At 37.8% G+C, this 27,757-nt stretch overlaps 2 protein-coding genes across 6 annotated transcripts in view; one reads left to right on the top strand and one right to left on the bottom strand.

Moving 5' to 3' along the window:
- The window catches only part of tns1b (tensin 1b), a 209,655-nt gene that overhangs the window by 178,015 nt on the left and 3,883 nt on the right, over positions 1–27,757 (bottom strand). The gene's annotated exons all lie outside the window — the stretch shown is intronic.
- Positions 3,277–26,388, top strand: LOC113524721 (gastricsin). Its single transcript, XM_026911054.3, has 9 exons — positions 3,277–8,356; positions 8,494–8,614; positions 9,081–9,198; positions 10,234–10,352; positions 11,521–11,711; positions 12,075–12,191; positions 12,478–12,625; positions 13,855–13,953; positions 14,053–26,388. Exons 1-9 carry the CDS (start codon positions 8,298–8,300, stop codon positions 14,212–14,214), a joined length of 1,134 nt encoding a protein of 377 aa, XP_026766855.3. The 5' UTR covers positions 3,277–8,297; the 3' UTR covers positions 14,215–26,388.

Consider the following 27,757-nt stretch of genomic DNA (forward strand, 5'->3'; position numbering starts at 1 on the left):
AGTCAATCAAGCAATATCAGATTTCATGAAAGTTAATACAAAATATTATTAAAACCTCCTATTAATTATAAAGAAAAGTATTAATCAAGGCCAACAATCAGAGTAAGAAATTTACACATATAGCACAGCACATATTAACATCTCAAACATCATAGTGAATACAGATTAACTGCATTGGCGTATTTTTTTAGGTTGTACAGACAAATTCTACCATAATTTAACAACAAATATAAAAAAAACCTATACAAATGTCATCACCACATACAGTGGAATAGTGTTATGGTGCAGCACGGTTTATATCGAGGGATCAAGCCCAGAAACACAGAGGCATACAGTATAAATAGTAACACTCAGAACACACAGTTCCCTTGTGGTGCTTAGCCATAGAGAGGGAGGAGAAAGCCAGGACGATGAAAACTCAGAGCATACACTTATATCACACAAATTAAAATACACACACACATACACACACACACACACACACACACACACAAAGCAAATGAGGCATAGTATCTGCTGCAGGAAACACCTCAAGAACAAAATAGCCTGCTGGGACTAACTTTAGTAAAATCTACTCCACTCCACCCCTCTGTCTATAACAGGAAATAGCACTTACAGGACCACACACCACACCTCCATTCGGTGCTCCCGAGGGAAGCTGTCACCTCCAAGAGGTCACCGCGAATGGCCGACTTGGAGGTGGCAGCTTTAATGCTATGCAATTTTGGCCTCTGTAAAACCCACTATCTGATAACTGCAAGGGCATTTTAGGTGAATGCCAACGGAAAAACTAATGAGGGTGATTACAGATGGGCAGCTGTATACTTTGTGTGGCAGTAATAGCATGTTTTGTGTATACTGTAGGAAATGTGACATCACACCTCCGTCTCGCCTCCTGGGAAAGTAAGTGAGTGTCTTGGTGAACTGTCTGCTGCAGAGAAAACACAAAACTAAACAACAGCAACACTTTAAGCAAACACCTAACCATGCCCAAAACATATTTCACCATGCTCCCACTGGATTCTATAGGACATCTGCGCAAAACCACAGTCTAATCACTGTATAATTCCTCACAGAAAACAGATTGCACAACATGTATGTGTAATTGCAGCAACAGTATATTATCCTTCTTCCCGTAGCTGTTTAGAGATAAAGCTGCTGAATGAAGTCTTGGGCAGGAGTCAAACACGTTTCACCATAGCAGGAAACCAAAAAAAGCTGATCAAATTTTGCTTATAAATGTTTGTTTGCAGTTAAAACATGGGCCTCTTTGTTCAGAGCAGTCCTGTGAGAAGCTGCCGTGTCTCGTTAGCTCTGAGGTGGGCGCAGGACAGGCCTTAGAAGGGGGAGCAGAGCCCAAATCGTGTGAACTCTTCAGAGGATTAGATATTTCTGCCCCTCCTGCAGAGACCTGCACACACAATTATCATCCCACAGCAAAAGAAAAGCAGAGGACAGACCGTAGTACCAGGCTGTTTCACAAAAACCAAAAACATGATTGTTTGTTATAACAAAGAACATATTTTACTTTCATAAACTGTCATTTAACCTCTTAAACTTTCAACCTACTATTCACTTATTCACTTTAAAGCATACTTCTAGTAATAACTATGACTATAAGTATATAGTGTTATATATTCAAAAGGCAAGAGTTAGAAGAATCATTTAGGCATACTTCTTCACTAATTAAAAAAATCTCTGAAAATGCCACCAGTACCTGTTTGTGACTGTTTAAAAGCACTCCAACTAAACTGCCTTGACTGTGTTACACACTAGAGACCAGCTGTAAGACAAAAAACTATAACACACTTTGGTACTTTTGATTTGTGGAAATTCTGTTTTAATACATAATACTGGTGAATAAAATTGTTGTGAAATAAGGGTGCACTGTTGCGATTAACAATGGCAACAACTTTTGAATGAATGATTAACAATATAATTTTGCTTTAATGTTCCATTCTGTATTCAAAAGTGGGCAGTTGTGGCCTAATGGATAGAGAGTCGGACTTGCAACCTGAAGGTGAACCTAAAGGTCGTGGGTTTGAGTCTCAGGTCCGGCAGGAATTGTAGGTGGGGGGAGTGAATGACCAGCGCTCTCTTCTACCCTCAATACCACGACTGAGGTGAGACCCTTGAGCAAGTCACCAAACCCCCAACTGCTCCCCGGGCGCTGCAGCAAAAAAGGCTGCTCCAGGTGTGTGTGCACTTGGGTGGGTTAAATGCAGAGCACAAATTCTGAGTATGGATCACCATACTTGGCCACAAGTCACGTCACGTCACTTCACTTCACTTCACTCACTCACTTTTGACTAATGTTTTCACTCAGAAGAATGGATTTCACACTTGCCTGATTGAATGGTGACAATGTGTATACCTGAGTATGTATTGAGTATTCATTGCTACATCTATATGGATATGATTTTGATTATGAGAAGCATATTTTTCTCAGTTTAAATCCTTGTAATGTATTAAGAACATGTAGTAGATATAAAATTGAACACACCCCTGTTAAAATGGCAGGTTTTCGTGATGTAAAAATGAATGAAATGAAATCAAGATAAACCATTTCAGATGCTTTTCTATCTTTATTGTGAAATTGCAACCTATAAATTAATTAATAAATTAATTAATCTTGACTTTGCTATATGTTGCCATTCTTCCTTGCAGAAGCATTCTAACTGTCAAATTGGCTGGGCATGTCCTGTACACAGCCCGCTTCAGGTCCCCCCACAGATTTTCGATTGGATTCAGATCTGGACTCTTCCTGGGCCATTCCAAAACCTTGATCTTGTTTTGGTGAAACCAGTCCTTTCTTGATTTGGAGGCGTGTTTCAGGTTGTTGTTGTGCTGAAAGGTAAATTCCTCTTCATGTTAAGTGTATTAGCAGAAGCCTTAAGGTTTTGCACAAAATTGACTGCCATTTAGAGTTATTCGTTATTCCCTCCACTCTGATTAAAGCCCCAGTTCCAGCTGAAGAAAAAAACAGCCCCAAAGCATGATGCTGCCATCTCCATGCTTCACTGTGGGGATGGTGATCTTTTGGTGATGTGCTGTTTTGTTGTTGCTGTTTTTTTGCACTAATCATATTGTTTGATATTATGGCCAAAAAGTTGAACTTCAGTCTCGTGAAGTGAAGTGACTTGTGGCCAAGTATGGTCACCCATACTCGGAATTTGTGCTCTGCATTTAACCCATCCAAGTGCACACACACAGTAGTGAACACACACACACACAGTAGTGAACACACACCCGGAGCAGTGGGCAGCCTTTTTTGCTGCTGCGCCCGGGGAGCAGTTTGGGGGTTCGGTGCCTTGCTCAAGGGTCTCACCTCAGTCGTGGTATTGAGGGTGGGAGAGAGCACTGGTCATTCACTCCCCCCACCTACAATCCCTGCCGGACCCGAGACTCAAACCCACGACCTTCAGGTTCACCTTCGGGTTGCAAGTCCGAAGGTGATGAGGGGGCATTAGAGAATCCAGTAGGCCACGACTGCCCCTCATCAGAAAAAAACTTCCGTCTTGCCATCCTACCCCGTAGCCCAGAAATGACGAATTCGGGAGGTTGTTGTCACATGTAGGGAGCAAAAAGTACTTGCCAGAAATAGCTGCAATTCTTTTAATGCTGCTGTAGACCTCTTGGCAGCCTCCCTCTCAGATTTCTCCTGGTGTTCTCATCAATTTTAGAGGGACGTCCTGTTCCTGTAATGTCACTGTTGTGCCATATTTTCTCCACTTGTTGATTACTGTCTTTACAGTGTTCCATGGTATATCCAATGCCTAAAAAAATTTTTGTAACCCTCTCCTTATTGATACTTTTTAGCAATGAGATTCCGTAACTGCTTTATAAGCTCTTTTCAGCCCATGGCTTTTCCAGTTGGATGTTACCAAGATGATCTAATGAAAATCCTATAGAAACAGCTGTACTTTATTTGGGGTTAAGAAATAATTTAATTGATGGCAGGTGTATACTAATTAGTATTTAACATTAGTTTGAATGTGATTGGTTGATTGTGAACACTGCCACTTTCCCAGTTATAAAAAGGTGTGCACACTTATGCAAGCTGGGTATTTTTAAGTTTTTTTGTTTTTCTTTTTTTCTCTGAAAACATTTCTGGTTGTTCATCACTTGCATGCTGCAATTTCACAATAAGGTTAAAAATGTTCTGGTTTAACATGGTTTAACTTAGTTCCATTCTTTTACATCACAAAAACCTGCCATTTCAATGAATAGGGGTGTGTAGACTTTTTATGTGCACTTTAATGCACCAGTATTTTTAACTTGTCATACTTACTAGCTGATTTGAAGTACTAATTATACAATAAAAAATTTTGTTTTGAACAGATTGAGTAGTTAGGTCTTTCTCACATTTCTACTCCATTCACCTTGATCACTGATTATTCTATGTCAAAATTCATTACCTTCCCATCTGGAAGCACAACATAAAAAACCCCAGAGGAACATTGTCTTTGGCAAAACTGTAGAATAATGAGGCACAAGTGGTTTCCCATATGATTTTTCAGGATATTGTGAATAAGTTGTTCTTTACATATTGCAACTGAATACATCTAGGAAGGTGTATTTAGTATTCAGTACTGAACCATCAATATTATTCAGCCCAACCCTGTTCAGTAACTACGGTTAAATGAATAGGAAAGGTATGTAGAAAGTCAGTACCCACAAACATGTCCTGAGAGTTTAAAGCTATTTAAAGCAAATAATGCTTCTAGTCTAAGAATTTAGGAACTTTTTCAATAGGTTTCATTTCTCTTGGAATGTCTGGAACTCAGTTCACCATGTGAGAATAATGAGGGTGCTTTCAGAGTGAAACTGTTGATTATCTGAAAGATAAGATCTTTGCTAATCTAAAAATCTGAAAATCAAGAGGTGAGACATTGCTCTTCTTTAAACACTTTTGCCATGATTAGATGAAATAAGAGGATTTCCGCAACATTAACTAAAGTCAACTTGATATAGCCAATGACTTGGTTACTGTATCAGCTATTGATTTGCCTTTATTACAACAATACCTCCATCTTGTGGCCAGAGACCTTAGGCCTTTAGTCTTCTAGCTGTTTACACAGCACTACACATATACTGCACATGCATCCAAGTAAAGCCAAACTCTCAGCAATATGCAATTTTAAGGAAAGATCTATACAGATGTGAGGAAAAATACAGATATTATCAGATTACAAATGACAGTAATGTTATACATGAGCTTTATTTGTGAGTGTCAGTCATAATATCAGCTTCACCTCATCCTACTAGTAAATTCTTCATCTGAAAGCATATTATTTGGTAATTGTAATTAGGAAGGTGCTGGAATCTAGATCTAGATCTGTCATCTGGTCCTGGAGGTTTAAGGGGTTAATAGCATGAAGAAGTGAAAGACTGGAATTAGGAATTCAACCTTTAGTCTTCTTTCCCACAGATTACTGATTGGTATTCATCACCCAATCTGTTTAAGCTATGTATACACACCAAAGCTGTCTGCATATTCATGAGTCCTCAGACAAAGTTAGAGAGAACAGTGAACGTCAAAAGTCAAAAACCCCCACACTTCTTTCTCAGAAAGTCATGTTTGTGCAGACATGTGAAAGGCTCTATCAAAATAGCCTACTTTATCGCTTTTCCTCCACTTTGTGCTGAGTTAAACTTGGTGCTATGAACGCTAAGAGAAGCAGTCAAGCAGACAGGGTGGTGTGAACTCTGTGTGTGTGTGTGTGTGTGTGTGTGTGTGTGTGGAGTCAGTGACTTTACTGTGATCAGAAAAACATCTAACCAGCTGCTTTCACCACCTGTCATTCAGACACTCCCAACATCAGATTTCACAGCATAGCCACACACACACACACACACACACACACACACAAACACACATGTTCACATACACACTTTTGCTCTGACTGAGATGCATGCCAAAGAGAAATATTTTAGTTGTAGAACTATATGTAGTAGAAAATGTCAAATCCGTCACACATATTATCAAACTTCTCCAACTAAAAGGAAATGATCTACTAGGGTCATTTTACACATTTACACTTTTGCAATAGTAGAATTTTATGCACAGCCTAGCTTTCAGTTCCAGCATCATTAAAGTGCTAATCTCAGGAGAGTTTTTGGCATTCATGTCATGATTGATATGAGTTGATGGTCAGTGTTATTCAAAGAAATAAAGCCTACTTGCTGGTGTAGCTATTGGAATTTAAATTTCATTTCTCAGAAGAAAGACTGCACAGATGTTTGCAATTTTTTAAATTAAGGGTCTAAGTTATATTTTGCCACAGATATTAAGTCACCAAGTGCAGATGTTAAAACAAAGACCAGATCTGAAATCTCTTGAAGTTGCTTTTACGGAGTAAGTTAGGCATAACCTTTTGATGTTTTGCATTACCATGTTGGAAAAACAAAAGGGATAAAGTTCTGTAAAGTCATCTAAAGTCTTCTAAAGTTCACCCATAATAATGTAGTTATGAAGCCAAAAACCAAAATATCTCAGGTTATCAGACAGAACTTAGTGCAAAGCGTTGTATACCCTCAGGACTATATGAATACAAAGAAATGTATGTTTCCCTTTCCCAATGTGACATAATTATTCCCTAATAACCTGGAGACCCAGCCTTCACATTATAATTGTGTCTCCAATCTGCTTGGTATCCTCAGAACAGCTTTTGGATCCTCTCAGTCGAAAATTACATGATTTGTCTGTTCTAACTCCATGTCAGGTTACTAGCCAATCCTTGTAAATTCTTCTTGACATACCCGTTATAACTCTGCCAGATGTCATGCATTGCCTTCTTTGACTTCTTTCTTTTGGTTCTTTTCAGTTGTTTTTATCTGCTGAGTTTCTGCTGTTTTTTTTTTCTTTTTCTGCTGATGTTGCTTTATGCTTTGGATTACTGTCTTGTTACAGTATACACACATTTAATTTCATTTTGTTTATTTTTAATTTTTTTTATGCATAGATACTGGGATTAAATGTTCTGCACTTAACTGAGTGTCTTTAAATTACAAATATAGGGGCTTTATTCAGAGTTGGCAAAAGTTATGTCAATATTTACACACGGAAAGTTTTGCATACTCTGAGATGGGCTACCCACATGCTTAAGATCATTTTATGGGCTCCTAATTCAGATTATGCAAAATACCTATGCAAAATACTTCACACCAGATTATTCTCCAATATGCCTTCCATCCTTATTACTCTGCATCTTATAAAATAGCACTTGATCCAGCATATCCGATTAATTTGCATTTTTATACTGCAAAAACAGATACCTGTGCATACAAATTAATGAAGCCCCAAGATAATAAATCAAGGTCATGAAATCTTTATCGTGCTTTTTTCACTATTTTGAGTTGTAGAATTAATGTAACCATGCCATTGTTTTTTTTTTATTTGATATTTTGATTTTTATAAAGAAAAGTGCCCAAAGAGAAACTGACCAAGCACCCATCTGCTATGCTTATATCTCACTTTAAGTTAAATTAATATTATTAATTACTATGAATTAATAATGTCATATTTATGTATTTAATATTGGCTTTGATTGGAATTCCTTTTTTACTGTATTTACATCCCAAAGCATACATTTCAGTATGATATTGTGGTGACACAAAACTGTATGACAGTGGCACCAGACTCTCAATCCAATATCTTGCAAGAAACTGCACTTAAGTTCAATTTAGAATTGCACATAACTGAGCCATGCTTTTGTTACTCTGCATGTGTAACACTCATTCAACTTCTGAATGGGCCTTAGGTCCAGAGCATGTCTGAGGTCTGAATACTGTTGTGCGCAATTTGAGTATAAAATCTTCACTATGCACGCATCACTCAACTCTGACTATGCCCCTAGGAAAATAAACTCAGACTGTGTGTTTGTTTTGCCAAAACTCCAAGGACATAGTAAGTCTGAACTGTAAATGACATTAATTGGCATCAAACATAAAGGTAATCTTTAAGATAATAATTCCCACTGACTGTTGCATTTTTAAGACATTTGAGATTGTCTTTAACATGCATTATCAGCTTCCATTATATACCAACATACAATTATATAAAATCAGTTTACATAATCTTAGATAAAAACAATCTATCAGATAAAAACAACATCATATCTGGGTACAACATACTCAAATCTGTTTGAAAAGCCCAATTACTACAGTAATGCTTTTTTGGTTTAAATCATAAAGTGCTCATGTGGGTCATTGCTATTGGATAAGGTCAGGCTATAAATATGCTCAATTCAGGTGGCTGTTGTGTGTGTGTGTGAGGGAAAGAAATCTGTGGAGGCATGATGAGGTGTCTGATACTCGGTCTGCTCTGTCTGGCTCTTACTGAGGGACTCGTCAGGTAAGAGAAAGAGGGCCAAAGGGGATTATTATGGGCCGGAATTGACACAATACAAAAGAAATTATAATGAAAGCTTAGACTTTTATCAGATCAGAGTGATCAGCTTCATGATGCTATTCTAAATATGTTGTCTGCAGAGTTCCTCTTGTTAAAAAGAAGACCATAATGAAGGAAAGGGGTCTCCTCAAAGAAATGTTGAAGTACTCACAGTACAGCTCTCAGCAAGGTTACACTGAGAGCCTGATCAACCAATATGATGTAAATCTACCTTCTACAGAAATATGATAATTATACAGTAAAGATATCTTCATTCTACAACCTATTACTATTGTGAAATTTTGGCTAATGCCTGAAATTTTTAATTATTGATTAACAATTTTATTGTTTTTTTCTCTCTTGATTCTGTGGCTCTTAAAGGAATAATACTAGTGTTTATGTAATGCACATAAACTATTTAATAATACATAAGTAATTGAACATCTGCCTTTTATATTCTAAAATTGCAAATGGAATACATTTAACTAAATCTGGAATGGTTAATAACATTTCTCCTCAATCCTAATCTGTGTAAATAAATGTGATTATGTAATGATTATGACAGAGCTACATTACTCATTATTCTTACTTTTTATTAGCGATGCTTGTAATAGGTGCCTGTATATGTTGTTAAAGCTATGATATCAATGCTTTGCACAGGTGTTTAACAATCCTCTGTATTCTCCAGATGGCTTATTTTGGAAAAGTTGGTATTGGAAGCCCTCCACAGTACTTCTACCTCCACTTTGACACCGGCTCCAGCACTCTGTGGGTCAATTCTGTCTACTGCAACAGTGATGCCTGCAGTGAGTACTCTACACACTGAAAAACTTCAAAACACTAGCAATTTTATCATGTAACAATCAATGAAAGCACTTTGCCAGAGGTGGTACACTGACCTCTAAGAAATACATATAAAAAGAACAAATGGAAAATGAAGCTTCGTTATACAGAGTTGATCATTTTTCCATAACAGCTCATCCTAAAGTGTTTTATTCATCTTACACTGCAGCAAATTTCCTGCATTTATGTTATTAATTGATTAAAGGACAATGCAACATACATTTCATCAGGTTATTGTTACATTTAATGTAACAATAAATGTAACAATAAACTGATTAAATGTAACAATAAATGTAACACAACATACATTTAGTCATTTAGACCTACATTATTTTATTGTTACATTTAAAGTTTAATGAAACAAGTTAGTTCCTGCTATCACGTGTTATAGCAGCTATAGACACGCATACCGTCCCCGCACCTTTCTTTTTTCCTCCTGAAGTTAATAAGCCAAAAAACCTCAGTTTGTCATGTTACCAAGAAACTTCATGAAGACTTTCCCATGGCTGAAAACAGCCTTACTTTTGGCACTTACAAAGTGCTGACACTGGAGACTCCTTCCAAAAATGTTATATCAACATCTCCTGACAGAAAACCTATAAATTTCAACAATTACACACTTTATTAATTCAGTTTCTGTGGAACATCTTCCATAAACAGTAAGTCGCTGTGTAAACTGTTGCTATTGAGACAATAGCATATTAGAACAAGCACATTAATATAAACCTGTAATTTACTTTGAGGCCAGAACTACTGTCAGAGTTGCTGTTAATCAACACCTTCTGACCAATCAAAATCGAGAATTCAACAGCAGTATGGCATAATTGAGGTTAATAACATAAGCCAGCCTTGATATCCAATCCAGTTAAATATGGCTTGGTCTTAAAAAAGAATTTCAAAGAGGTTTTGTCTTCTACTATTCTTGTGACAATCCATTCTAATTTAGGTTATATCTGCAGTGCCTTTACCCATCTGTAAGTTCTACATTTGTTTTCCAGATAGTCATCCTCTCTTCAACCCAAGCAAGTCTTCCACATTCACCAGCAATCAGCAACCATTTTCAATCCAGTATGGAACAGGCAGTGTCCAGGGGTTCCTTGGCTACGACACCATCACAGTACGTCTGCTCTAACAGTTGAATAGTAGACTGATTCCACTGCTACAGTTTTAGTGTTCTCTGTTTGGCAATGATCATGATTTCCTGCTGACTGACTCTGACTAGCAGAACAGTCAATTATATCTGAGCTGGTAAAAGTATGCAAATTCCTTACTCTTGAAAAGTGCAATAACTCTTCATTCAAGTTAAAATAGAAAAGTATAAACATTTTGTAAATCCGTGGAAGGCAGGGAGGAGAATGAGAACATAGGAGGCATGCCTTGGAGGGTGTCTTTTTTATTGATCATTTTACTGGAGCATTTTTTTAGCACTTCATTTAACAAACTAAATTAAGTTTATTAAAAAGTAAAAAACAAGTCTTGCCAGTCTTGTCACAGTCAAGTTCAGCTCAGCTTACACTGGCTCTCGCTCACAGGATCAACACTCACTGCAAAACAAACAGTCTATAAATACACTTCATTATTAACCACACAAAGGTGTAATCACTCAGTTATTACTGGCTCCTTCTCTGTGACTCCTCTTCCTATTCATAGCAGGCACTTGGCCATGCCCTTGCTGCCACATTTTTAAATTAACTTAACGATTGAAAGTAAAAGTACAAGAAAGAATCACAAAGATCAAAAAGATGTTTAACTCAAGTCACACACAGATTTCAGTTACTGGTCATAAATTAGTGCCCCTTTCACCAAGGAACTAACATGAAAAACATTAGCTAAGGCTAACTAAAAGGTTTATTCCTAATCTCTCAAATGTTAGTTTGACAATACAAACTTACTGAATGCTAATAACCAGCTGTAACAATGCAAACTGCCTTGTACAAAGTGTATGTAGAGACAGATAGATTACAGTGATCAGTATTAGGTTTCATTTTCACTGTCACATATGTTGAGATTTAAAAGAAACTTGAAAAGTTTAGATTTAGATCAACTCCTTATTGCTAAAATAGTCATGTAATGACTACAAATATATGATTATAGAGAAATGTGCTGATGTTTGAAAATGTAGTGAGCAAAAAGTAGTTTTTTCTTTTGAAATCAGTGTTTAAAAAAGTCAAAGGCATTAGATGAAAAGAAATACTCACATTATGGTTTTATACTTTACAGCAATTGTACTTTGATACATACTTCCCACCTCTCATTCAGTGTGCTCTAACATTCACCTCCTGTAGATGGGTCAGCTGTCTGTCACAAACCAGAAGATTGGTTTAAGCACTTCAGAGCCTGGTGATCATTTTGCAAGGCCTCTGCATGATGGACTCATGGGTCTGGCCTTCAGGCCTCCTAATTACCAGACCATTGTGGACACCATGATCCAAGAGGGTGTTATTGAGGAGCCGATCTTTGCTTTTTACTTAAGCAGGTAAAAAATGTGATAGTGTGGCAGAAAACTCTAAACCAACAACACAATTGTGATATTCATAAAATATTTAGCTTTATCTTAATCCTTCTGTCCTTACACATTCTTGCTCTATTCCTGATTCCAGTCAGTTAATCAATATTCTGCATTTTTACTTGATCAAGTTGTATTAGTATCTGAAATTAAACAAGAATAGCTGGGACATTTTAAGACCTGTGTTAAACTATAAATGAATTCTTAAAGAACTTAAAAATGGAAGCAATAGATGGGTTAAACACACTTCCACTAAACAATTTCTTGATGTTGATGTAAATGATATATGCCAAGATGGATGTGCAACTAACAGCTAATGAAATTGCTAAACAGTGACTCTGAGAGTGGAAGTGAGGTCGTGTTTGGTGGAGTTGATCCCTCCCATTACCAAGGTCAGATCAACTGGGTTCCTGTACAACAAAACAGCCACTGGCAACTGGTCTTTGAAGGGTAGGTGTCTAGCATCTTCTCAGAAACTAATCTGCATGTTGTACAATGGGATAACATTCTCAATAAAACAAAAGTTGACTGGATGTTTTTCCAACACTGTGGAATGCATTTCGACTACATTTTTATTTTCTATATTTTCTGCTTCCTTCATTATGCTGTTTTTTTGTTTGTAAAGCACTTTGAGCTACATAAACTGTTTTGACACCTTAGAGTTCTCAAAATAATAGCCTAGAAAAGTAAATTAAACTGTAGCCGCTTGATTAAGAACCTCTTTCCCATTTGTTAGTTTTGAGGTGAATCACCAGTCAACAGGATGGTGTGAATCTGGATGTACTGCTATTACAGACACAGGAACATCACTGCTGCTGTGCCCACCACAGTATGTAGACACTCTCCATCAAATGCTGGGAGCCCAACAGGACAGCAATGGCAATGTAAGCCCATTTTCATCATGCCATGCACTTTAGGCTTTAGATTTTCTTTTATCTTAGGAAGGTGTCAGCTAGCAACGACCAGTATAAACCTATAGGCAGTAAATGCAAGTGGAGTTCTCATTATGCTTGTGCTTTACAGTTCCTGAAGTGCACACAAAGCTACAATATCTAGAGAGAATAAATATGTGACAAAAATTAATCACAATGGCCGTCATTTAGCAATCTTTAGTAAAGTTGTATGTAAATGTTTGTGTCAAACCAAAAAAAAAACATTTCCGCTGGAAATGTTGCAGAAGTGTTTTGGCTACTCTCGGCCAGAAAGCTCTCACAGACAAATGCACTCTCTCGTGTCAGGGAGAAGCCAAAGATGGCATGCAGCATGCTAGGGAGTATTCAGCTCACTGCAGCTTGAGATATACCACATCGTTCACTTATCGGTCAGTTAGTGGTGGCTCTAATAAAGTGCTGCAGAAAAAGATGCTGTGGCAAACGGAACCGAATTACACACCAGATTAGCAGCCCACTCTCCTTTTTACAGCATCATTTCTTCTTAACTAATATGAAACGATTCGGTTTCACAAAATTTTCATTAAATTTGTTTGTGCAATAGAAATAAATAAGCTATTTAAACTTGACAGCTTACTCCACATATGAAAGTGCATTAACTCATCACAAAAGTATTAGAAGCCCATCAGTCAAGGTTGACATTAGTTAGTCTCCTTATGCATAAATTTATACATACTCAGTTGTATGAGTAACATACAAAGGTTTTTCTGAACTTGCAGGATTTTCCTGAATACCAAATTTCTTGTGTAAATACTCATGCGAATGATTACGAATAAGTATGTTCGTATCAGCTTGATAAATGAGGCCCAATGAGCGTAAATAACAACGAAAACGAATTACAAATGCATTACAAGTTATGAATTGTCAATAAGTTGATCACCATATAGAATATAATGCTCACTAGTCAAGTTTATTCATATCCATCACATTCATGGCAAAGCAGAATTAAAAGACACTTGTGTGCATTAAAATCTTTCCACAGCTATGTAGTTTTTCAGGACGGTCCTTGAATTTATATAGGTTTATAGTTTTCCTTTCCTGTGTTACATAAGTTAAAAGCAAAAAAGTCTAACAGCCCTTTAACAGCCAAGTTAAAGTTAAAAGGCTAATGTTAAATAGAAAACAGTTTGGAAAAGTCTTTTCTCTGTGTGTTATGCTTCCAGTATGTGTTCGACTGTAATGCAGTGAGCAGCCTTCCCCCACTGACGTTCATTATGAATGGAGCTCACCTGCATTTGCCGGGTACTGCATATGTGCTTCAGGTAGGAGTGAAACTGCCTCTTAACTGATCTTCATTTAATAGTTAATAATATCTATGGCAAGTGCAGACTGACACATGTTTGTTTTTTGTAATTAAACAGGAAGAAGATTCTAACTCAAACTGTCTGAGTGGCATTGGGTCATCACATGAGGAGTACAGAAATGGTTATCCTTACTGGATCCTGGGTGATGTCTTCCTCAGGCAATTCTACTCTGTGTTTGACCAAGGAAATGCTAGAGTGGGATTCGCTAACTTAGCATAGAGTTATCCAACACACTCTATAGCATCATGAAGTCATAATGATTTCACAATTAAAAAAAAAAGAATAAACTCATCTGTGGTTAAATGTCTAAGACATGGTCTTTGTCTTTTAATTTATTACAAAAACAATTCCACGTTTTGGCCAACTATGTGAAAACCTTTTTTTTTTTTTTTTACTTTGCATCGTTTAATCTGTTTTAACTCTGCAAACAGGTTTCACAAAAGTGTATCAGGTTTAAGATAGCAGTAGAAGGGGCAATTTGAACAATGGATGAGTAGTGCAGTTTTACTTTTTCAACTAAAATGTAATGTATGCTTCCTCTAAATCATGTCACATTTTAAGGTTTTTAAGATTTTTAAGGTGTGCTTATTTTTATCAAACAGAACATTATATTTATGGCAGTATAGGACCTACTTCTCCTTCCACCATGTCTACAGATCCTTTATCCAAAGCTTTATCCAAAGCATGACAAAAGATAAGCCATAAACAGAGCTGAAAGGAAGTAGTACTACAGTAACTTGTATAATATGCTAAGACATATTATAGCAGTAGCTCATACTGCAGGCTAAATGAGGCAGATTTACTGGCAATTTGTTCGGGCGTCTTAGACTAAACAATCAAATTCTTCAAAATGCCACATGAAACCTCATTCAGACCAACATCAGAATAAAATATCTTAATAGAAGCATGAGGAAATAATGATGAATGAAAGACACCTGTGGAAAGAATACAGCTTCCTAGTATTTTACCAGTTTATTGAATGGTGTTGATCCTCAAAGCTGTTTAAACTATGTATACACACCACTGCAGTCTGAATATTCAGACAACATGACAGTCTATCAGCCAGGCAGGTGACTGAGGTGGTCAGAGGGTGTGTGTGTGTGTGTCAGTCTGTGACTACTGTGATCATACACTGACCCTGGAACAGCATCTAAACTGCTGCTTTCACCACCTGTGTCTCTGTCACTCCACACATCAGCCTGCACACTCTGCACACTTACTGATGCACAACAACCTCTCCTACATTTAGCTCACCACTCTTGGGTCATTCCCAAGAGAGAGCATCAAAGGTCTAATCTCAGGACTGTTTTTCTCTTTTATTTCTCAACACATTAAATTACATTCTCAGTACAGCTCATCTTAGATCATCCTGAGATTTTAGATCATAACAATCCTGAGGCGGTAACTGTCTATACACGAGTTGGGAGACACAAAGAAAGTATGCCATATATTGTAAATACCTCAGGGTGATCTTATTAAACCATATCTTTGTGAATTCATTCCATGGCAGAAAGACAAGATACACAATGTCTAAAAAACTGGCTTTGTAGGCAGAGCCAGGACAAGCTGAAATTCCTCAAAGGCTCCTGTAAAAAGAGAAAAAGAGACAGGGGAGGGACATCACTTGGATGTTTTGACGTTCTGGGGAAGCATGTTGGAACGACAAAAGACGGAATGTAGTTTTTCAGTTCTTCGTTTAGTTTGCTTCATCCTGAGAGGTCATTCATGTCTTGTTTGGCCTGTAGCATGCAGCCGTGGCATAGCCAGACCTCACACAAACACATTCCTGGTACTGGGTGTGTTTGAGGACAAAAATACATGATGAAAACTCTTTCCCTGCTCCCAAAGAAACTCTACCAGTTTACCCTCAGGAAGTCTGAAAGCAGCGTATTTTAAAGAATTGTTCATTTCTTACTTTGGGACGTGCTGTTAGCGGAAAATAATCAAGGATGGGGTGATGTGTCTGGCTATTATCATCTGGAACTTGATTATTTTCCATTAGCAGAACAACTTGAAAAGTTTTATTCCTCTTATACCACAGTAATTTGCTGATTACGATGTTTACTGTATTAATGAATGACACTTTGTACTTTTTAATCATTTACTGTTACGTTTAATTCTGTGGAACATCCACAAAACAAGTTGGTTTAACTTATGTTATAGCAGCTATAAACAGTCATACCATTAACGAGCTCTCTTTTTTCTCTCTTTTAAAGTCAGTAAAAGAAAAAAATGCAACTGTCGTGTTACAGAGAGACCAGAAAACTTTCCTATGATGGAAAACTTACTGATACTGGAGACCCCATCCATAAATGATAAATAAACATCTCCTTACAGGAAGCTTTACCATATCAAAAATTATGGGTTTTTGCTTTGTTAAATTACATGTCTTAATTTGTTTATTATTAGTCTTGGTTTATGTGGAGGATCTGTCATACAAGTCAGTGTGAATCAGTTGTTACCTCTGAAAAGATAACATATTAGAACCAGTGCATTAATGTAAATCTATGATTTGAATTACAGCCAGCACTAATGTCAGAGTTGCTGTTATTCAGTAGAAAATGAACACCACCTGACCAATCAAAATTGGGAATAGCTCTGTGCTTTAAAACTGTAATAATGTTGCGTATTTTGGTGTTTCATTTGATCTGGGAATTCTGATTCTGCTCATAAAGGCAGTGCTAATTAGACATTTGATTTGGCCACGTTGATTTGGCCCTCCATGGCTGGACACTGATTTAAAGCAGGGTCTCTTCTCAGGCATGTGGTCAGGCTCAGTAGATTCAGATATTACAGACATGCAGTATAACTGATATTCCACACCCAAGTGCCAGCTGCATTGCTGATTAAAGCGCAACTGTCCTTTGCCTGGCAGATCATTATAACCAATTGTTGCCAAGGACAAGCTTATTATAACCAAACACAATCATATGTGTACTTAATATGAAAAAGCACCAAGCATCAACATATTTGGAATTGCTACTAGCCAAGGAAAGTGCCTTTCTACTCACTCACTCAGGAGATGTTTGAAGGTAACATTCAAGGAACTAAACACTGGCACTGGCATTAAGATGGCAAAGCCAAATGATTGTGGTAGTGATATACTTGTTAAAGTGCCTAATATAGTATCAACCAGATATTAAGTTTTCTTGGCCAAGCAACATGGAATAGATTATCAGCTTATCAATTATTTGACATATAAAATTTGTTGGATTTGTTGGATCTACTTAAATCAATAAGATTTGAATAGGGTCATTGTGGTTATACAAAGTCACTTCAGGTGGATATAAATATTTCTGTTTTAGGTTTCTGTTGTGAGTGTGAGGAACAGAGGTGTGTGGAGGCATGATGAGGTGTCTGATCCTCAGTCTGCTCTATTTGGCTCTCACAGAAGGACTCATCAGTTAAGAGAAAAAGAGGCTTTGTTGAAAAGAGCCATTATGATCTCATTAAGGATGTACTGAAGTATGCATAGTACAGTGAGAGACACAGAGAACGTTTACACAGAAGACCTGGTCAACCAACTGAATGTATGATTAATAATTACTGAAAATGGTGTCCTTTTCTCAATCTTAAAATGGTAGCGTTTGGGACAAATATTTCATTTGTCTCATTTTTTATAATCCAATCTCATTTTTTTAATGAATTTAACAGTGCTCATAAAGCTGCCCAGGTGTCTGGCTGTTTTTCTTAACAACATGCACCTGCACATTTAATACAGGATTAAGTGACACTCCACCTGACCTACATACTTCAAGTCTCAGAAGTGTGTGTGTGGTCTTCCATCAGCTCATGATTCCTATCACTGTCATTCACAGCTGGCCTACTTCGGAATGATTAGTGTAGGAACCCCGCTGCAGTACTTCTATGTCCACTTTGACACCATGCTCCAGCACTTTCTGGGTCAACTACGACTCTGTCTACTACAAGAATAGAGCCTCCTGTGAGTAACATAAAGCAGCAACGATGATAGTTATTTGAAAAATTCTGGAGAACCATGCAACGAGAAATCTGACCATGCAACAGAAAAACTTTTAAGAACAATGCATCACTTTGTTCTCTTGTATAAACTAGGATTAAAAGTACAGTTGGAGGCACTAAATAAATTACACTGTGTTATGTAGTGAATGTAAAGTATGTCTTGGAGTTGAATGGCATTTAGGCAACATGTCTACCAAAGACAGCCAGTCTTCGTATGATTAATACCTCCAGTTCAAGTTACACATGTATAGTGTGACTCTATATACTGGGATCTGGATAACAATATAATAAGTGCTTTAGTTACACATAACACACTTGTGCATTCCCATAGAATTTTACTGATCTAAATTTAGTCTCAAACTAGCAAAGCATCTGCTATACACTGTAGAGCACTTTATTAGCAACAATACACTAATACTGGGTAGGGCCTCTCTCAAAACAGTCTCAATTCTTCGTGGCATGGATTCCACAAGATGTTGGAAACATTCCTTTGAGATTTGGGTCCATGTTGACATGAATGAGATTTTTCAGGCACACTTTCAAGCTGCGAATCTCTTGTTCTACCACATCCCAAAGGTGTTCTATTGGATTCAGATCCACTGACTGGGAAGGCCACTGAAGAACACTGAACTCATTGTCATGTCCATAAAACCAGTTTGAGATGACTTTTGCTTTGTGACATAATGCATTCATGCTGGAAGTAGCCACTGGAAGATGGATAAATTGTGGCCATTAAGGGATGCACATTGTCAGCAACAATACTCAAATAGGCTGTGGAATTCAAGCGACGATTGATTGGTATTAACGGGCCCAAAGTGTGCCGAGGATACATTCCTCACACCATTACACCACCTTCACCAGGCTGGACTGTTGACACAAGGCAGGTTGGGTCCATGGATTCGTGCTGTTGGCACAAAATTCTGACCCTCCCATTTGTGTGCCTCAGTAGAAACCAAGATTCATCAGACCAGGCTTCGTTTTTCCAGTCTTCAACTGCCCAGTTTTGGTGAGCCTCTGCCCACTGTGGCCTCAGCTTTCTGTTCTTGGCTTACAGAAGTGGAACCCGACATAGTCTTCTGCTGTTCTAGCCCATCCACCTCAAAGTTCAATGTGTTGTGCATTCTGAGATGCTTTTCTGCTCACCACAATTGTACAGAGTGGTTATCTGAGTTGCTGTAGCCTTTCTGTCAGCTCGAACCAGTCTGGCCACTCTCCATTGACCTCTCTCATCAACAAGGTGTTTCCTACTGCAGAACTGCCACTCACTGGATGTGTTTTCTTTATTACACCATTCTGAGAAAACTCTAGAGACTGTTGTGTGTGAAAATCCCAGGAGATCAGTAGTTATAGAAATACTCAAACCAGCCCACCTGGCACCAACATGCCACAGTTAAAATCACTGAGATCACATTTTTTCCTCATTCTGATGGTTGATGTGAAAATTACCTGAAGCTGCTGGCCTGTATCTGCATGATTTTATGCATTGCACTGCTGCCACATGATTGGCCAACTATATAATTTTATGAATGTGTAGGTGTGCAGGTGTTCCTAATAAAGTGATCTGTGAGTGTATATTACAGATTTAGCTGGCCACAAGGTTCCATGTATACTCTGGGTTTAATGCAACACCCCTATCAGTATCTCTCTTTAGTCCTCCAAATATCCATATCTGTATCTATATGTGTTTTTGTATTTAAACCTGAAGTGGGAATGGCCTAAATAGGATTTATTATTATTATTATTATTATTATTAAATATGAACCTACCACTAGAAATTCCCATTTATACCACTGGAAAATACTGGGAAAAACCTCAGAGGTAGAAATGCCAGAACTTCTCACATGATGTGTGAATTCTGGCTATGACAGTTCCTCAACCTCAGCCACATCACTCATGTTCATAGTTGGTTCTCAACTAGCATGCCCATAGGCTGGTGTGAGGAGGGCTGTTCTGCTATAGTGGATACTGGAATGTCCATGCTGGAATGCTTAACGCAATATGTCAACTCTCTCAACACAATGCTAGGAGCCCACAAAGACCAAAATGTAAATTTAAATCAGTGTTGATTAACTGAGTCAACTAGATCAGCCTCTTTATTAGCTGATAAATGTTATACTTCACTTCCCTGCACTATGATTTTAGTATGAGTTTGTATGTAGTGAGGTGAGCAGCCTTCCCACACTGACATTTGTCATGAAAGGAGCTCACCTGCACCTGCCAGCCTCTGCATGCGTGCTTCAGGTATGTGTGAAGGACAGTAAACTCCTCTTTGTTCCTTATACAATAGCAGTTAATCACTAATAGACAACTGATATTGCTGAAATCAGCGTGTCAGTAATATCACATGTATGACAAATGTCCTTTTTCTGATCATACAGAAACATTTCAGCTGGTCTCACTGCCAAAGTGGGATCGAAGCATCTCATGAAAAGTACAGAAATGGTCATCCTTATTAGATCTTGGGTGATGTTTTCCTCAAGAACTTCTACTCTGTGTTTGATCAGGGGAGGGCTAGAGTGGCCTTTGTCACTTTGGCTTAAAAGAACGATACAAGCATTAAATAATAACCCATATCACCCGTCAGAATAATCCCATTAGGAAAACATGCTGTTTACACTCTACATAAATCTAAAACCATCAATAAGAATACATAGCTAATCAGGTCAGTGCCGAAATGACAAAATGTCTTGTTAGAATTATTCACAAAAATCATCAGTTAAAAGTATATAAAAAATATAGAAAATATTATAGCAAAAAGTTTTGAAAAATATTAAATTAATTAAAAACTTAGCATATCTTCTGTCTGCCTTGTGTCTCCCTCACTCCCTCAGGCTACACTTTCACTATATTGAATTTTATCTGACTATTGAACGTTAATGGTATCCTTGTTGTCTGACAAAATGACTCAAGCTGCAGTACCATTAAACTGCTGCCTCCTTGCCACCTGACAGCACAAGAGTCCCTGGTTTGATCCTGAACTGCCTTGCAAAAACATGCTGGTAGGTGCAATGGTGAGTGCAAATTGCCCCTAGTGTGATTGTATGTGCATGGTGCCCTGCAATGGGTCCATCCAGGGTGTATTCACAACTCATGACTCGCTGCGTTCCCGGTATAGGCTCCAGATCCACTGCAGCGCTGACCAGGATAAAGTAATTACTGAAGATGAGTGAATGAATATAATTTATATAATTTAGAATTTGCTAAAATTATACTTTTATTTAGAGGTAATGATAACATTATTAATAAGAATTATTAACTGAAAGACAGAAATTCAAGACTAAAACACACGCATCTGATCTTGTCAATTTACCTACAAGAATTTATGTAACACCAAAAAGAGTTTAAACACAGCATATGCTTCACCTTACAAGAAGTTTATGAATATATACATTTTAAAATTGGTACTGTTAATAAACATATAGTTTCTGATTGCATAAGGAGTTTTTCTCTTATTTCTCATATGTGGTTGATAATTGCCTTTATTAGTCATCCCTTCATTATAAAAATAATAACTACAGAGTTTGGAACAATAACTAAACTTATACTTTTATGCAGTATGCTTGTAAAATGAAACCCTGATTGCAGAAAATTTAGCTGTAAATTTGTAAATAAATGAACTGAAGTTCTTGACCTGTATCTGCATAATTTTATGCATTGTGCTGCTGCCACATAATTGGCAGATTAGATACTTGCATGAATGTGCAAGTGTACAGGTGTTCCTAATAAAGTAGATGGTGAGTGTATGTATGTATGTATGTATGTATACACACTAGACACATTCAGCCTGCTGAAACCTATAAAAGCATACAGAAAGTCCCAGAGTTGTAAGCCAGGCGATTGATGTCTGCATTGCATTACCTTGCATTACCTTAATTCTTAGACTTTTCTCACAGTCCTCTGAGACCTGTTACTTCAACAAAAATGTCTAAAAAATTCATTTTCCCCAGAATTTAGATATGTGCAAGGCAATCCTTTCACAAACAGTATGATCGAGTTGGAAAAAACTGATCTGTCTCAGCTTGTTACAACATTTGGTGTTAAATGGAAAGGAAAAAAAAAAAGTTAGGGGCTTTCTTCCTGTGTGTATTCAGAGTAAATGCAGCATGTCAAAGAGGGGATTTATTACCACCCCGAAGAAAGAAAACTTCTCACAAACATGAAAACGCTGATGTCTGACATGGACAGCGCAATCTGGCCATGCTTTTCTGTACCACTAATTACTCTTCCTTTCCTCTGAGAAATGCCACTAGAGACAGATGATCAGAAACAAAAACAAAGCAATGTATCAGTCAAAATGTGATTCACCCTATGAGGCTTCTGCTCCCTGTCCATCTCTGTGATGAGCTTGGAGAAGTGACAAAGACAGAAGAACGAGTCTTCATAGGAGTTTCTGGTTGCCAAGTGCAAAAGAGACAATTCCTTTGCCAAGTATTATTAAACAGACAAAAAAATCCCCCAGTAGAAAAGTGTCAACAGAAAGGCAACATAAAGGCCACATTCATCAGAGCACAAAGGCACAGAGCTGGACGGAAGCAGCTGAAGTGAGCATATTATGTCCATCCTATGCTCATGAAACAGACTAAAGCCAAAGGTGTTTAAGTCGACCAGCCCTTGTTCTCTTACATAAAGAATGCACACAACCGGAACTCTGGGAAAAATACAGTGGCCCTCATGCTTAATCTGTCATGCACACTGTGATTTCATCCTCAAAGCCCAGCCCGCTGAATTAAAGTAGCATTAAGTGACTGCAGTAATGTCTTTTGTACCCCATTATCTTCTGTTGACAGAGGCTTTGTGAAAGGGGTTCTGCATCAGTGGCTCTGCAATGTCGTGAAAGCAAACCACTGAAAGGCCTATCCCATTCAGGAACTGCTGCCTTAGACATTCCGTTGCACAACCATCCCAAAACTGAGCATGGTAGGTCATTCTTGTCTTTTTTTGGTGAAAGAAAGCAAGTATGTTAATCCATAACTCAAATTTCAACACCACTTTAAATATCAGATAATCATGACAGTTGCCAGCCTATAATCTTCTGTTACTCAAGTCAAGAGCTGTCGATGGTGAGTTGGGAAAATTAGATCTACTGTCTGACTTGGGTCACTGTAAAGTCAGAAACCTGATGCGCACAGTTTTTTTGTGCTGTTGCTCATGCTACTTACTGCAGTCTCTGAGCAGCTTAAACCTCACTCTGTAATATGTAACTGTAGGCAAGAATCTTTCCTGCTTCTCCTCTGAAAGGCAGCGAGGGCTTATAGGATTTAACAGATGAGTTAATGAAAGAGTATCTCATGTCTATTCTACTGCAACTTCTTTTTTTATTCCAAAATGGACAAATGGTGACACACAGAGGATTTGAATTTCTTTTTACAATAGAGCTTGAATGAACTCTAGAAGGAAGTAAGACAAACTTGGAACTGAAGAAAGAGACTTTAGCAAAGCAGGTACAGAAGACATTTAGATCAACCTTACAACACAAACAGACTCTTGTTTTGTCTTCTTTTGAATCCCAAAAGCCATGAGCAGACATTTCTCCTAAGCTCCATATCACATTCTGTGTATCTTCTCCTCTTTGCTCTCTGTCTAAATGACTAGCTACATGTATTTTGGGTCAAATGTCCAAACAACAAATCTGTTCCAATATCAAATGTCTTCTAGTTTACTCATGTTCTCACTGAGTTGCCCCACTTTTGATGGCCATATTCATGGGGCAAACTAATAAAAAAAACAGCCCTATTCAGCCTCTGAATACTTCACAAAAGCACAAAGGCATTTGTCATAGATATGATACATTCTTTTACTTATCTGGACAACTAAAATGATTTGGGATTTCAAACAAAGACAATAGCAATCGTGGCTGTAGATTTGTCTTGAAAGTTGATAGGGACACAAAGGGAAGTTGCCCAGTGTCAATGACACATGATTGACATAGGTACCTTTCTATATTTGCTCACAGATACAGGCTGGTGAGGTAGATGGGTTGTTGTTGGTAAGGTAGCTAGCTATTAGCTTTGTTACCGTGCTAAAAATAACACTAATTTCAATTAGCATTTGCTAGCCATATCCCATAGCTAAACTGTTTGGACTTACTTCAAGACACACTTTTCAAGTCAATGCATAACGCTAACTTCATATATTAAATGGATAGATAGATAATTCACTTACTTAAGGTATAAGTGAGATAGACATACTTAAATGTAATGCTCAACAGTCATCCTGATCAGTGTCACTATGGTTTAAATGAATAATTTACTTACTGTAAGTTTGGTAGAATATATTGTGGGCATTTGCAAATGTACTAACTGCTGAAATGGATGGGATTGGTCAAACTTTCTGCAAGAGCAGGTGGGATTAGTCAAAAGTGTCTGTGGGAGTGGGTGGGATTGGTGAGAATTTCTTCAGGACCTGGCAGGAATGGGATTAAAAAACAGTCCTGCACACACCTCTAGTTCAAACTAGCTTCTAGCTTCTGACTCAAGCACGTGATGGTTACATGGCTGTAACCCTTCTAGTCTATGAGGTAATGGAGACTACCTCTGCTATAATGTGAATTGAGGTGTAGGTGGGTAGTCCTTATCGATCCAGAGGTGGTGAACCAACAGGAGACAGCTCATCCAGGGGTCCAAGAACTAGGGGTTTCGTGAAAGAGACATGGAAACTAGGTGACATATGATATTGTCTGGGTAATTGTAGTTAGTGGGCATGGCATTCCAGTGGAGGCTCAAATAGAGTGAGCTGAGTGGCTGCATAAGTGAGTGAGTTTTGTATATACTTAAAACTTGTAAGAAGCCCATGGTAAGACCATTCCACTGGGTGGTCTGCACAGAAAGTCTGAAGGAATCTGACAATTTCCTGGTTGGCCCTTTCTACTTTTGCTTGCAGATGGTAATCTGAGGTGAGACTAATGGGCGCCCCCAACTTTTCTTGACTTTCATACTAGGGATGTGAACTGGGGCCCATGTAGCATGTCTGGGTGTGAGTCTCTTGGTGGTACCTTGATCCAATGTCAAAAAAACAAACAAACAAAAAAAAAACTGGTCATGAGACCATACAACTATTCTTCCACTATTCCAAATGGCTGTAGCCCAAACTAGCCTTGCTTGTGAGCAATAAGATGAAAAGGGCATTATGAAATATGATGCTTTCAGAGGAGAAATACGGCAAATATTGCAAAAAACCCTTACACTTGCATGGGCATATTTATCAGGTGGCATAGAGAGCTGCAGGAGATAACCCTAGCAGCTGGAGAAAATTAGACAATTTAGAGAGCTGTTGTTGTACAGTATAATAAAGAGCTGTTTTTGTTGCTCTCCAGCAACCTGCCTCATCTTAGATATGCCCTGTTTCAACTCATCATGCTGCATGCATGGTAATGATGAAGGATTCTGTCATGACTACCCACACATTTTATTAATAAAAAAACAAGTACAGTGATCAAAACCATAGGGCAAGGCATAATGAAAAACTGGAAAGTGGCAAAAGGTCAGGCAATGTAAAAACAGTGTTAACCATGGAAAAATCCATGGGCAAAATACAAAACTAAAGTCCAACAGTAGAATATACCGGTACAAGCAATAAGAGTCAGTGATGTCACAAGTGCTGGTGTGGGACTTCACAAATGGTGAATGCACTCTTTATACAGAGAAATAGCTGGGACACTTGAACCTTGGATGGTTAACATCATATTTAAGCACAGCTGATTAACATTATGATGCAATCACTATACAAAAATACCATGCAATATCAATTAACATTATTTTGTGCAATAACATTTTTGCACAGTACTTGCACTGTAATAGTTTTCATAAAAGTTTACTGAAGTCATTATTATGATTCCATATTTTTTCATCCCAAATATTAAATAAATGCTCCCTTAGTTTGTTTAATTGTATTTTATTGGCTACCCGCTGCTATGGTGAGAAACATATTTAACCAATCAGTATCATGCATTTTCCCCATTTCTGTTTGAAAGCCAGCTAACTACACTCTTAGCCCAGGAATATCTAGGTGATGGCCAGTAAAGATAAAGAATGGTGGATCTGGTTTTATAAGATAAAATGTCATTCCACATTCCTCTGATTGGTTGAAGGTGAGCGTAATCAAAAGTCTGGCAACCTTGTCTGTGAATAGATTGATTAACAGTCTTGACAATACCGTTAGCCAGGAATTGTGTAAAGTGTAGTGTTTACTTTGCTGCTGTTTGCTCTGCTCTGCTGTCTCTGAGGCAGACATGGTTGCTGACCTGACAGTCCCATCTTTGAAGGTCTATATTACTTTATAATAGAATAAATTGTTATTTTTCATGTACTTTTTGGATCAGCCTAACAGCACTGCTGAAAAGTGGATCATTCTCGAAGCAGCTGGTGTTCCACGTCAACTAAAATTCTCAACCTCTGTCAGGGTCACATAAACACATTTTGGGCTTGTAAACATAAACAGGTAAAATTATCACCTGATATTTGAAAACTATCTGACACCACCCTCATATTATCCAGCTCAGGATCAGTAGCTGATTAAACACATACACCATTACAGTGTTATACATCAGTAGCTGGTTTTTCCACAACAGTACTGATATGGACAGAATGATATAATGTGGTTTGGCACGAGCCAGATAATATATCCTGTTTATTGCCTGCCTCAGGCCATCTTTCTATTCAAGTGTGTACGGAAGAGAGCCACCGTCAGTGGTACATAAACCACTATAATAAAGATGATAAACATGTATACGGTTCTTCTTCATACACATTACACAAAGTATAACTACACATGCATTCAAAACGTGTCTCCATAAACTCTTGGGTAAGTAAGGCATGGTAAAAAAAAAGTACTATCCCTATCATTAGCTCATAAGCTGTAAAATACTCCTTTCTTTTTGGTCTCTAAGCCTGTCATTGTGCAACACTTTTATTTTCCATAAACACAAGACTACCATGTGGACGAAAGCCCTGAAACCAAGGTGTTACAGGAGGTTTGTATTCTTGAAAACAAGCCTTCACACATTGTTATTCTTTGCCAGTGCTGTCAGATCTGCATTACAAAACCTGCTCAAGCAAGTGGACAAGCAGTTTTAAAAACTCTGAATAGTTATTTCACAAAGGTACCAAAACAATTATACTGGTATGAATAAGAATATATATGATACTGAAAAAAATTGACACAAACACATTTATACCATAAACTGAAAAAGTTAATGTTCAGGACTGAGAGAGAACTTTTCTATCTTCCATGTACACTCACTTTTTCTGTATATAACTATTTATATTTTTGATTTAATATATTCTATCTTCTGCTGTTTACATATTTCATATTTATATATAGCATGTTCATCTTGCACCATGGTCCCTGCACTTTAGTTTTGTTTTGCATTTTTTGTATTTTTGTATTCTTTACTTCATCTCCCCCTTGACCTTATATCTTTGATTCTGTGTTTGCACCTGACATCAAGACAAATTCCTAGTACTGTAGAGTGTCCTTTACTGTACCTGGCAATAAATTGTTTCTGATTCTGATTCTGATTCTGAGAAGAGTATGTGAGTGTCCTGTGTGCTCATGCTTTTTCTAAGTTTGAAATACTAAACCAGTGTAGCAGAAGAGAAAACAACACAGCTGGGCTACTGTACTTTACAGAAATGTTCCTCATGTCACTGCAGCCAGCAGGCCGTCTCCTTTGAAGGATGCAGGGATGAGGGGTTTGTTTTATAAAGATGGGATCTAAGAAAAACAGGTGGTACAAACATGGCCTTCAGCGCCAAATGAAAGGTGAGAGACAAGGACAGAGGGG

This window comes from Pangasianodon hypophthalmus, chromosome 5, assembly GCF_027358585.1.
Source record: "Pangasianodon hypophthalmus isolate fPanHyp1 chromosome 5, fPanHyp1.pri, whole genome shotgun sequence".
NCBI classification, from domain to species: Eukaryota; Metazoa; Chordata; class Actinopteri; order Siluriformes; family Pangasiidae; genus Pangasianodon; species Pangasianodon hypophthalmus.

Coding starts and splice junctions, on each gene's coding strand:
- LOC113524721 (XM_026911054.3), top strand. CDS start 8,298: ATGATGAGGTGTCTGATACTCGGTCTGCTCTGTCTGGCTCTTACTGAG. Junction 8,357..8,493: donor CTTACTGAGGGACTCGTCAG/GTAAGAGAAAGA, acceptor TGTTGTCTGCAG/AGTTCCTCTTGTTAAAAAGA. Junction 8,615..9,080: donor GCCTGATCAACCAATATGAT/GTAAATCTACCT, acceptor TGTATTCTCCAG/ATGGCTTATTTTGGAAAAGT.